Consider the following 13,919-nt stretch of genomic DNA (forward strand, 5'->3'; position numbering starts at 1 on the left):
AATGCTAAGCGTCAAACTAGGTAACTATTAGTACCATTTGTATAAGTCTGTGTTCTGACTCGGCCGGGATTCGAACCCGCGACCGCGACCTTGGCGGACGATCTAACAACATAGGCCACCGCAGCAGTCTGTGGGTATGCGAGAAAGCTTGTCAGCAGCTTCCTGTTAGTCGGTGGTTCTTACTGGGATTTTCCCGGGTTCTTCCTGCACTAGTTAAACTGGCCGTCATGTAGCATAACAAAAACAACATTGTCGCTGTATTTATGTATATCTAACCTCTTGTCTCCCACTCCCACGGACCCCTCTGGAGGAAGCTTAACATAATAGCACTACCGAACATGGCTAGGAGACGGGCAAGTACCAAGGCCTTGATTGATGTGATTCAACCTAACGTTTTAGGAGGAAGCAGAAGACAGAATGAGAGAATGGCAGATAAACGAATTCACGTTATCTTGAGCGTGGGAATACCAAGTAATGAGGGGTTTCACCTGCAATTGTATCAATGGGAAAAGCACATATAAATGTAAATTTTTCTCTTCCCTAAATCACCGTAGTCACTGTGTAATTTATTTTTCTTTGAAACTGGTTTCTGGTTACCCAATTCAACGCGTACATGTGATCAAGTGTATAGTATGTCTTTTATGAAACGATTCCCACTGCCCAATACCGTCTGTACACCCTTATAAGACGAGTCTTACTGCAAAGTGTGGAGACCAATTTCTCTCGTCGCTTAATGTGTCTCTGCATTCTGTTAGGAGCAGTCAGTTAAACAAATAAGATAGACCCTGCTCAGCTGGTAAATTATGCCACTGCAGATCAGATCTATTTTGTTTGCATTTTTAAGCGTCTTATATGAGAACGCAGATGGTATTCATCCTTCTCATTGAAGTGTATGATTAATATAACTAGAATCAGTATGACCAGTTACATCCTGGTCTATATTATTCGCTCAAACCTGTAGTCTGTAGAATAGACGTGGCGTGTCAAGAGAACAGTACACAATGAAAATACACTTGATAATTCTCTTGGCTTATACAGTTATCCTTCAGACAGGAATTGCAGGTATGATTTGTGATGAAATTCTACAGTTATATTTAACACAATGACATTCAACAAATTTATAATTAAAGAATATGAGATCTAATGCTCCTATCATCAAAACCACATTATTTGTTTGCTTATATGTGCATGGACGGGATTATAGGGGTCGGTGCTTACAAGCAAGATGATAGTTGCCGTTTACTCGCAGAACCGGGTTCGAAAATATCTTTGGCGTACGCATTGGAATTCTCTGACCTGTATGATAATATTATTTATTCATATTTACAAAATTTCTGTTAGATTTATCGAGTATTATTCTGTATAATCCAGGGATAGCACTTTCCGTTCTATTTGGTGTATATTTGTAATCATAAATAAATAAATAAATAAATAAATAAATAAATAAATAAATATGTTACCTGCATTGTAACATTATTTATTCTTGATTATGTATTTCAATGTAATATAAAAATATCTTTAATGTATTCACATGCAGTTTCTGTATAAAGAATGAAATATTACTTTACTTTATTAGCTGTTTAAATTATCAGAAAAATAGTTTCTTAGTTAAAATTACCATATATATATATATATATATATATATATATATATATATATATATATATATATATATATATATATATATATATATATATATATATATATATATAATGTATATTTAATTGAATTGTTTGTTAGTTTAAAAATGATTTTATTTCATTACATGTTATTGTAATTTAACAGTGTATGATGGACTTGACCTTGTCCAATATTGAGTTCATTTCTGCTAGACGGGATTGGCTTTTTCATTCTTTTTGTATTTCGTTTTATGTCAACAACTAATACATAGCTAAAGTATTCTCCATGTTTATAAGCTTAATATTAAAATTTTTATTAATAGAAGAAGGAACTATGTTGATCTGGGTGAAAGTTTAAGACTTTCCTAAGTGAATTTTAGTGGTTATGGATTTGATTGTGAAAACATCAGGATCATTCTAGAAGGTTATTTTCCATTAGGTAATTGGTTTTGTTTAGAATCTGTTAAGTTTGACCTGAGGTCAAGTAGAGAACTATATAGTTTTGTAATTGTGATGAATTGGTCATTAGTGCTTCAACATCTTGCACTTTCAAGTTGTATTATGTTGTGTCCAGCTTGGGTTGAATTTTATTTTGTTCAAATTATTGAATTCAAGTGATTATTTTCTCTGAAAATACAAAAGTGCTCTGATAAAATTCTTGGATAAAGACATTCACTGGAATTTATAAGGAATTCAAACTTGGAATTGTATTAGTGGGATTCAACAAAAGACTGTTGGCACATCAGCACTCCTTAAGCTATAACATACACGTCATCGCCTCCACTGTTGGATCTCTTCGGTACTTTGAGTTTTATGCAGGACATTATATTATTAGGATTTGTGTCTGTAATTCTTGGATTCTTTTTGGGATTTAATTCGCATTACCTTAAGTTCGTTTGACTCGCTTTCACGTTGTATTCGGGAGAAAAAAAATCTATATTAAATTTTAGAAAGCTTGCTGTCTTTCACTCTTTTCTGTTACTTATTTTAAGAACATAGACTCATAACAATATTGCTACATTTCAATCAAATCAGATTGTGGTTGATAAGTCAGCTTTGAACGGTATGCCATCAAAGAAATTGGTGGCCACTAATCATGGTAGAGTCACTGACATACAACTAAATGTTCCTGTCGGCATTCCGATCTAATATATAATTTGTCTTTGGTGAGTACATTTCAGTTGTATTATATATTGAATAAAGAAATATTACATATTTCAGTAGACCCAACTGAACGAAAATTTTCTTCCTGTCGGCATCTTCTTTGCAACATTTATTTTCTAAATTCTTCCCAGTGGTGGCTATGAATACATTAAGTTCTAAATGGCACTTAATTTCGTCGCAATATACAGATAATGCATATCTAATTGTAACGAAATAGCAATCTTTATGTTGTTAAATAAAAATGATTGTTGTAATTTCCTTCTCGTAATCTAATTTGATTGTGGAAGACCTAAAGTCACTACACCAGTCTAATTTGTACATACTTTCAGTATGCCCTATATCACGATTAAGCTATGGCTAACATCTCTTCCTGACTTGCAAACTCTTTAGAGAATCCGTATATTGCCCAGGTACAACTGACATTAAAGTATAGAATCTTCCGAATAAATTCCAATAGTCATGAATGTCCTGATGTGCCACGATGACATAATCCAGAATATCTTTGAATGACTATTCAGTAGTTCCAAAATAATGCATTAGTCCAGAATTCAATTAGCACTTAGCAATTCCTATGAATGACTTAAATCATTACTATCGGAGTATAGCTAAACACAAACTACAAATGAATCAACGGACTGGTAATAAAACAGGAATGAAAGAAGAATAAATACTTGTTTGGAAAACCTCTGTTTATACAGACACATTAGAATATTCTGGAATTCACATTATGCGAGTCATTCTAATTGGAACCATACATCAGATTCTTTTTAGAATATTCTGAATTCATAAATGTATGCGAACATATTATTTACGATTTAAAATTACGAACAAAGAATAGCTATGTAAACATGTTATCCACAAATTAACATTAGCTTAAAGTATAACCTACAGTCAAAGACAAAAGTTAAGCATATATATATGTGATGTGATTTGGATTTTAACGTAGCTTTAACAATTTTTCAGTCATATTGCTACGATGTCTGCAATGTGCCAGTTTATAGTGATGTCTAACACTGGGGCATCATGCCGCAGACATGTAGCATGATGTCCCACCAAGTTACATTATCCTGACACCAGCCCAACCAGTCCTAACACTAACCTCTTGATGCTGAGCACCAAGCGAGGCAGCTGTTAGTACCATTTTTGTAAGTCTTTGGTATGACTCGGCCGGGGATCAAACCCACGACCTACCGCATCCGAGGCGGAAGCTCTAACCACTAGGCGACCAGAGCGGTGTTAAGCATATATATATTATTCTGCGTGACATAAAATACACATAATAGCTTTAATTACTAATCTATCTGGGTAATTAGGATGATTCATGCATACATCAATTCACCCATCAATTAAGGTATTCATTCATTTGAATCGTTTAATCAAGGAGGTCATGCATTAATATTTGTAGATTCTACATGTTCTCGTGGCGGATACAGAAAGGAACAGTTTCAATTCGGACCCAACTGTATGTACAAATGTAACTGTAAAAACAGTTCAGAACAATGTGAAGAAGAGAGCGGACAATGTACAAGTGGCTGTGCGGACGGATGGATGGGACCAGGATGCCAATACGGTGAGTGAATGCAGGATAAGTGTAGCTTCAAGTTGTATCCGGAAACAGTTTGTAACTATATTCTGAGGGTTCTTTTTCTATCCCCTTGTGTCGAATCACTTAAAATTTGCTTCAGACATTTCAAGTTTTTCATCTGCAAACAAGTTGGTATAATTTCTACCTTTTGTCGCTTATTCAGACCTAATTCTAATAAAGACTCAAATCTCTTTTCGAGATTTTATATATGCATATATATATATATATATATATATATATATATATATATATATATATATATATATATATATATATATATATATATATATATATACATATATATATTCGTCTTGTCGAGGTCTGCATCCCTCAGTAAGAAATGTAAGTTAAGAACATATTGACCATTTAAAATCATCTCTATTTTTTTTGTAATTCTGTAAATAAATAGCTTATATTTCTCAAATATTAATAAATTCTCCTGCTACTTGCCGTTGCAATTCCGGGATCATTTAATTTGCATAAATTTTTGTTTCTGTTCTACTGACGATAATTTGAATTCTGGAGAGGATGGCGTGCGATATGGCGCAAAGTCTTCATTCCAGTATAGAGTGTAGAAATTTATTTATAACTTCATCTGTTCTTTTTGACTGAATCGGTGATTATAGCTTGATATTCCAGAATTACACTATTATATTTGGTGTTGAACAGGGTAGTCCTTGCTATGAACATTTTTTGAATATTTTTGCCTTATGGAAATGTTTAAATATTATACAATGTTCTAATTAGCTAATTTTACTTAAGTAGGATCAAACCTTACAGACTTATTGAAAATTATGAATACACCTCACCATCTTGAGGTTTATCTGACATTTTTTATATCACTAATTTTTCTGTTTTTTTATAAAAGTAATTTTGTGTGATGTGATTTTCATTGGTTATATCGATTCCTGACTAATCATATCAATACACTGCTACAATGATGTACGGCAAAGACTAGATGCAATTTTTCAGTATGTAGTCTAAAATAAATTTGTGTTTGACATTATCATTTTTTTATATTTATCTGTTTTGTAACAAGCATTGAGGTATCTACAAATGTAATCTTTGAGGTATGTTTTAACCTTGCTGCAAAAGCAAAAAAGAACTGGTGTTCACACTGCATCTGGTGGAAGGCGGCGAAGTCGAATCAGATTAAGTGTTAACGTTTCGCGACGAAAATTTTTCTATTGAATATTAAGGACATGCTGTCTGTGATAGACACAACTTTTGCTTCAGACTTTTGGTTGGTATAAACTGAAATAAAAGATTCCAGGGTTTCATGTGTTCTTTAAGGTTCAATTTGACATCATTTTCCTCACCTTGGTTGACAATTTCGTTATTGGTAAATAGTTAAAAACAAGGCAGAGCGGGCTTTAATACTCACGTTAGATTCATAAGAAATATCTAAAATCTGTTTTATGTTTGCGCGAGAGATTGTCACCCAACGCTTCCATTATATTAAGCTGATGGTATAAGCACCGCAAACTCGAGTATCATTTAATCCATATACAGGATTATTTTTTCTTGACCTGCAGGAGACCTTGCATTCAGGAAATCAGCAAGCCAGTCATCTTCTGGAGATCCTGCTTCAGTAGTTGACGGAAACTACAGCACGTGCACTAATGTTACCGCTGGATCGACGGGCATATGGTGGGAAGTTAACCTTGAAACAAAATATACAATTACCGGATTAGTCGTAACAATGCATGAAATACGTAAGTAGTATGCAAATTGTTGTGACGATGACAGAATACAAAATAAGAAAGAGAATCACGACTTGGAGGAACATAATATCGAGAAAGACACTTAACTAGGACATTAATAATTGTCATGGCTTTAGGCAATAGCTTATTTTTTGTGATCATATACATGTCCTATTGAAATATATAATAAGGCACATTTTCAAACATAAATACATCTGGCAAAATATCTTACCACGCACACTTAGTCACATCAGATTACTTCTAGAAATCTCAAGGCTATGATAATTACTATTTCATTTAATCGATTTTCAATGAGCTTTGTAGACTGGAAGGAAAGCAACAATACATTTAAACCATTGCGGTTTGCTTAAATCTGATTTGATCTCATCCCCTGATAAAGAGTTGATATCATGAAAAGACGGCTCATTATTACAACAAAATACCAAAATATAGAGGGAAATATGATTTCGAACAGATAAATATATTAAATATTTAGTTTGCATTTTCTTTCAGAAATACAGTGCTTTTCATGTTGTCATGGTCTTATGTTACGTGTTTAGGCTCGAATAAACAGTAACACAAGAAAGAGTGAAAGAAAGAAGTTTTTAAAAATTAACAAATAATTTATTTCCATGGAAAATACTGTACAAATGAAAAAATAAGAACTTACAATTTTAAGAATCAACTCCAAAAATAATCCAAGAATAATCCAAAAATTAAATTTTAGAAGTCCTAATAATGAAATGTTCTAATGAATCCAGGTTATATTCCCGACGTAGAATCCAAGATGGAATGCGATGACGTACACTGTATCATTTGTGGTTTTAGAATGTCCACAGTTACGTGTTATTCACAAACAAAATCCCGTGTTTGAATGAATGAAATGTCTTTATTCAAGAATTCTGCATGAGCACTCAGACATTTGCAGGAAAAAGAATTAATCCTTCTGAATCCAAATGATTCGAATAAACATTAAAATAACTCAAAACTGACACAACAAAAGAAACACCTTTACGTCCAGTGGTTAGAAGTCCGACTGAGAAAATATCTCCATAACAATGATTATGCAGTAACTCGAAAGGCAAAACAAATTCCCGGATAAGGATAAACTTTCTAGAAGTATTTACGTATAAAAGCATGTAGTCCCAGAATGACCTTAACAAATCCCAATCATTTTGCTCTAAGAATAGGATAAAAATAAAAAGTTGTTTACTTTTCTCACTAAATTTCTAAATCAAGGTCAGGAACTAGGTCAGTTTCAAGTGTTTACAAATGAACAGTCGAGGTCAAACTATTTTCTGGAAAAGTATTGAGTTCCTAGTAAACAAAACTACATTATTTTGACATATAACGAAATTAAAAATAAAAAGATTTTAAAACTTACAAACAGTTGAATTAAATAAAATATAAGTAACACTCATAAAGAAAAAGAAAGATTTATATGGTAAAGCTTTCATTTTACCATGTATTAATTGTACATGAGGTTATAAAGAACTCTAATAAATTACACACAGTGTACAATAAATAATACATTGTTATACACAGGAAAGTGCATCTGCTAGTAAATTATCTTTTCCCTCGATGTGCCTGATGTAAATGTCATATTCTGGTAACAACAAACTCTACCTTAGTAGTCTTTGAATTTTATTTTTCATCTTGCGATGATAGTTAGGGGGTTGTGGTCACTAAATACAATAATCGAAGAATGAGCTGAACTAATGTAAACTTCAAAACGTTGTAATGCCAATATCAAAGCAAAACATTCCTTCTCGAATTGTTGAATAATTTCCTCGTTGCTTATTTAATTATTTTAGAAAAATAGCACACTGGATGATCAATTTCATTACATCTTCTTGAATCAAAACTGCTCCAACCCCTGCATCACTTGCATCAACAGACAATTTAAATGATTGCCTGAAATTTGGAGCTGTAAAAACTGGCGCGCTTTTAAGTATGGCTTTCAACTTGTCAAAAGCCTCCTGACGTTTCTCAGTCCATAGGAACTTGTTTTTCCTTTTCAATAAATTGGTCAGGGGTTCAGCAATTATAGAAAAATTGGAACAGAATTCCCGATAATATCTGACCATACCGAAAACCCGCATAAGCTGCTTTTTATTTAGGAGCACAGGGAATTCAGAGATAGCCTTGACCGTAACATCTATAGGTTTAACTTGTCCGTGTCCCACGATATGTCCTAGGAAAGTTACACTAGCACGGCATAACCCACTTTTGGATAAATTAATTGTCAAACCTGTGAGACTGTCAAAGAATTTCCGAATTGTTTCTAAATGTTCAGTCCAGGTGTCGTTGTAGATGATGACATCATCGATGTAAGCATTACAATTGCCTAGACCAGAGGTAATCATATTCATGAGACGTTGAAAAGTACTTGGCGACCCTTTCATCCCTAACGACATTACTTTATATTAATTAAGTCCATCTGGAGTCACATATGCCTAAATTTCCTTTTCTCTTTCCTTAGTGGAATTTGCCACAATCCTTTCAGAAGGTCAAATTTGGTGACATATTTGGCATTTCCGATCTTATCAATACAGTCATTGATTCTTTGGTAATGGAAATGAATCTATGTTGTCACACTATTAACCTACCTATAATCAGTGCACATACGGAAAGTTTTATCTGGTTTTGGAACAAGTTAGCATGGTGAACTCCAGTCACTTTTACTGGGCTCTATAAAATCATTCTCCAGCAAACCGTGAATTTCTTTTTTCAAGTATTCCTGTTTAAGAGGGTTCATCCTGTACGGGTGTTTTTTTCACAGGTATGGAATTTACAATTTCAAAGTCATGGGAAATTGTGTTCGTTCTTGTAAGAAATAAGTGCTCATATTCAAATAAGAACTGTTTAAGTTAATTTTTTTTCTTGATTTTGAAAATGTGAAAGTTTCTTGTACAAATCTTTCATACTTTCTGAATTCCGAAGATTTATCACTCGAATATCAGTAGAATTAGATGCTATTCCTTCACTTAAATCTTCACTGAGTTGGACAGGTACAACTAATTTAATTACATGTTTAAGCTTGATATCTCTTTCAATATAGTCATTCAATATATTAATGTGGCAGAGATGTTTTTGTTTTTGCCTACGAGGAGTACGAGGAGTATTTAAGATGTAATGTAAACCATTTATTTTCCTGTCAACAGTGTAGGGAACATACTACTTGACCTGATGAGGATTTTGTGGTATGGGCAAGAGAGCCATGACTCTATCACCAGGCTGAAAACTTCTTTCCTTCAATATTTTATTATATCTTGACATCATTTTTGATTGAGTAGAGTGCAGAATAGCTCTTGCGACATCTCAAGCCTTTGACAAGGTATACTTAAAATTTGAAACATAATCAAAAAGATTATTCGTACATAACTTGTTGGAAAATTCCAGACATGAACTTTGAGCCTTGATCAGACTGAACAGATTTGGGAAGGCCAAATTGAGTAAAAAATACTTTATCAAAGCTTTTACTATTGTTTTAGATTTAATATTCCTCAAAGGAATTGCCTCAGGAAGCGTTCTTGACGCACACATAATGGCCAACAGGTATTGGTTACCTGACTTGGTCTTAGGTAAGAGATCAACACATTCTACCATAATTCTGCTAAATAGTTCGTCAAGGGCAGGAATAGGTTGTAGATGAACCTTAGGTACTTTCTGACTGGGCTTTCCTGCTTTTTGGCAGGTATGAAAAGATCTACAGTATTTACAGACATCACTTTTTATTTTTGGCCAATAGAAGTGAGTCAAGTTCTTGTGATAAGTCTTATTAATCACTAAATGACCAGCCAAAGGAGTTTCATGGGCCAGACTAAGTTTTTCCTGTCTGTAAGCTTTTGGAACTACAATTTGATAGTTCACTGACAACTCATCAGCAGCCGAGCAGCAGGGGGGGCGAATCCGACATTTTGTCCAATCGTTATTTTGCTTAATTAATACTTCTGCACTCAGCGGATCCGGTCTAGTCAGCGCTGGTAAAAAAAAAACGACGTCGGTCCATCATACACGACGGTGACGTCATTTGGTTTAATGCGAGCCGATCCCAGTTTTGTCAGCGTCCGGTAAACACAGCGACGACCGCGTCGATGTCATTTCCCCCCCCCCCCCCCCGCTGCTAAGAAGTTATTTACAATGATCTCACAAATAGAGTAACCACTAACTCCTCCTCTTGTAGATCAATTAGGTTATTTGACTGATCGGTAAGTCTAAAATTAATTCTCGTTAAAAACCGATTATGGCATCGCATATAGACCGGATTAATCGGACTCTCAACGATTAAGAATCCGGGAGGGGCTGTTGGCGAAAATGAATAAAGGATATACCTCTGTTGAGCTTGATTTGATTGCTTGGTATCTACCTGGTAACTCCCTTCGATAACATCACACACTAGATTGATTGCTATCACCGATGCGATATTTACGTTGTATGGAGCAATATGCCTACCACCATCTCCGTTATCGTGTTTGAGGATAGTTGATGGACCGAGAAAATCAATAAGAGACTTTCTTAGTTCTGGCGCGTTGCATCCTGGAAACTTGAAATCGGGTAAATCGGCTTCTGTGATATTATACTCGGTTAGGAATTTTTGTTTATTATCATCGTTGTTAGCAGATGTTGTCTTAACGATTCGTTCATTGATATATTCCATGTCTGATATAAGTTGATTTAACACCTCAACGTGTTTTCGTGCTTTTGTTTTCCGTAGCTGTTCTAGTTGCAATTGGTAATTACGATTAATCTCGGCAAACGCACCAGTGATATCATTTAAACCAACTGTGATCGCGGCGGACGATTCAGGAGTTCGCTTATACGGAAAATACCATTGCATGGTATTCCTGTCTTGAAATATAAACCCGCTGGGTAATAACGTGTTTCTTATAATAGACAATTCATCTTGATAACTGGGATTAATCTCATGATACGATTGCACATTTGTGTGCAAATACGCGGGGATTTCATTAGGTGGATTCTTGGGCCAACCTAGTATGGTTCTTATTGAACTGTTATAAATATCAACCATATACCCCGGTGTGCTTATTCAATCGTCGATGATAACGTCGGTTCATGAACCGTAAGAGCGATTTTTGATTCTTTTCCTGTGATCGATTTTATCCTGCGTTGGAATTCTTTATTGATTTGTTCTACTTGGTATGACCCAGTTGGTATTGTAACCTCATTCCAGTCTGGGTCCCCATCGGGTTTATTTGTCCATGCAAAAACCAGCGAGTCATTAGGTTGTTGTCCGTTAAATGCTTCCGCTCGGATATTAGGCCAACTGTGATATATTCGCAATTTTGCCAGCGCTATTTCCTTCACTGGAATCGGAGAAGGGAAGTTTACACTGAATTCTGGCTTCGTTGATGTTATCGATATCATATTTGTTTGTACCGGAGTGGTGTTCTCCGCGATCCGTTGAAATAATTGCAACCATTCGGGGTTCAGCGACATTATTATTATTCGCTGTTTCTAGTGTTTAATTTCAACACCGAATATTAACAACCTGCTTGTTTTCAGGAGAATGTTTTAAGCCCATTGAAGTGGTTTCAGGAGAATGTTTTAAGCACATTGAAGTGGTTTCAGGAGAGTGTTTTAAGCCCATTGAAGTGGCTTCAGCGACGTGGTTTCCAGCTTCCAGTTGAAAATCCTCGATTTTTGACATCGCGGAGTCATACAACTGGACCATCGTGGAGAATTCAGCATCGGATATAAACAAATTATCTATCGCCAACGAGATCAACCCGGATAATTTCGAGTACGCGTCGGATACTATTTGATGTTTTACTGTATACTCGTTGAGTTTTTTCTGAGAACACGATGATATCTTTCTAGTGATTGCGTTGGCGACTCCAGCAATTGTTGTCGCCGCGGAGATAGCGATTGGAACAGCGATCGGGGCCATCATGGTCACCGTGGATAAAATAACACCGGTACCGGCTACTATACCCGACACCGAGTACACGACCGCGTCGATGGTGGTTATTTTTCGGCGGTATTTTTTTATTTTTACACGGTATTGTTCGGAAAGCGTTTTCAAATTCGCGGAGAATTCTTTTACGGTATTGAATCGATATTGATGTGACGTCGGTGATACCTCTGATTCAATTACCTTGGTGGTCATTTTTATTTTAAAAGAGCTAGTATTTTTAATTACTTAGATCCGTTACAAATTCCACATACCATGTAATGTTTGCCTCGGTTAAATGTCTATCGGCGGCATAAATTGTAAACTGTTCAGTTGCGCCCTTGTCTATAATTGTTGATATTATATTGTTAAACCCGGATGAACTCGACGATAATATATTAAAATGCATAATTGAAACCAGTGTCAATCGATAAATACCCTTAACAGTTGCGATGATTTTTACTGTATTCTGTGTAGGAGTCCAAACGAATGATCCATGATGAATCGTGTATACTGTGTTGATGGTGTTTTCATGAGGGATTTTTATTTTTGTCACCTCCGGTAGTCTGTCTTTAATCGCTGTAACATCAGTTTTGATTGTTCCTATTTCCTGTGTATGCGCGTCTACACTCTTTTTGTTCGCTTCAACATTAACGCTGAATGCTTTTATGAGCACGTCATGCGCGTTTACACTCTTTTTGATCGTTTCAACATCAGTTTTGATTGTTTCTATTTCCTGTGTATGCGCGTTTATATTATTTTTGTTCGCTGCAACATTAGTTTTGACTGTTCCTATTTCCTGTATATGAACGTGTAACCCCGCGTTGTTCGCTGCAACATCAGTTTTGATTGTTTCTATTTCCTGTCCATACGCAGTGATATCATTTATAGTTATTGTAATTTCATCCGGTCTGGTATTTTTTTTACCAAAGAATTTATCAATGGTGTTATCAGCCCTGTTAAAATTTTTTCGTAACGTGTAAAATTGGCCCGACAGCGTTGTAAACTCCGAAATAGTATTTTTTATCCCCACAAGATTCGGTTCGGTTACCGTCGGGGTTCCAAAAAAACTAGCAGTAGTGAGTTGTATATCGGTGACAGACTTTTGTATCCCCTCGAACTGATTTGCTTGCGCGTCAAATTTATCATACAAATTTTTTAACGAATCCGACACGGATATATAATTGTTGCCAAGTGTACTTATTTTTCCATTTATCGTCAAGATGGATTCACCTGATTTAAGTCGTCCGTCGCTGGAATACAACGCTATGGCGTTTTCAGCGGCATCATTATTTCGTATTAAAACGTCATTCAGCGACACATTACTGGATTTCAGTTTACCCTGGCGGTCTTGAAATACAACTATTTCGCCCGGGTCAACACTGGTTAAATTTAACGTATCAGCGATTTCATCCTCAATTAGTTTTTTTATGTCATCGGTGGCGAGCGTTTCCGTGGATTTTTTCAGCGCCGAAACCGGTCGTCCCCAGATATCAATCATTATTATTGTAAAAAAAAACAGTTTTTAATTAACCCGCCGGGCCTCTACGACCCCACTAGTGTATTCGTTTACAACCACATGAGGTGGTTTCCGCGATGATGAAATCGCCGCGAGTACGTTCAATACCTCACGGCCGCATATCGGTGGGTCGCTTAATTGTTGTGTTGGCAGCGTGGAATAAAAAACCGGGGCTGAACACGCCCGGATATACCGCATGAACTCGTTTGGCGGGGCTAACCCGTATGAATCAAAATAGACGATCGCACGCGGATCAATTGCGTATGCAACCCAATGAGTTCCCGCTCCGGAGGATTTATCGAGGTTAATTATACCGGTTTCAATATTCCTTGGTTTTGTCGGTAATTGATCCCTCATAAAAAACACCTCTGAAGTTTTTTATCGCTAACGCGTTTGCGGCATCTATTAAATCAAA

General features: G+C 35.6%; 1 protein-coding gene across 1 annotated transcript in view; it reads left to right on the forward strand.

Annotated features, from left to right (window-relative positions):
- Window positions 1-947: 947 nt before the first annotated feature.
- LOC149798114 (uncharacterized) overlaps window positions 948-13,919 on the forward strand; it is a 62,323-nt gene continuing 49,351 nt past the window's right edge. The window contains exons 1-3 of the mRNA XM_089963206.1: window positions 948-1,062; window positions 4,189-4,353; window positions 5,904-6,083. Of these exons, the coding sequence (XP_089819332.1) occupies window positions 1,002-1,062; window positions 4,189-4,353; window positions 5,904-6,083 (406 nt within the window). The 5' untranslated portion in view covers window positions 948-1,001. The remainder of the gene's footprint in view (window positions 1,063-4,188; window positions 4,354-5,903; window positions 6,084-13,919) is intronic.

Source organism: Sinohyriopsis cumingii, chromosome 6, assembly GCF_028554795.1.
Source record: "Sinohyriopsis cumingii isolate HCF-2022 chromosome 6, ASM2855479v2, whole genome shotgun sequence".
In the NCBI taxonomy this organism is placed as follows: domain Eukaryota; kingdom Metazoa; phylum Mollusca; class Bivalvia; order Unionida; family Unionidae; genus Sinohyriopsis; species Sinohyriopsis cumingii.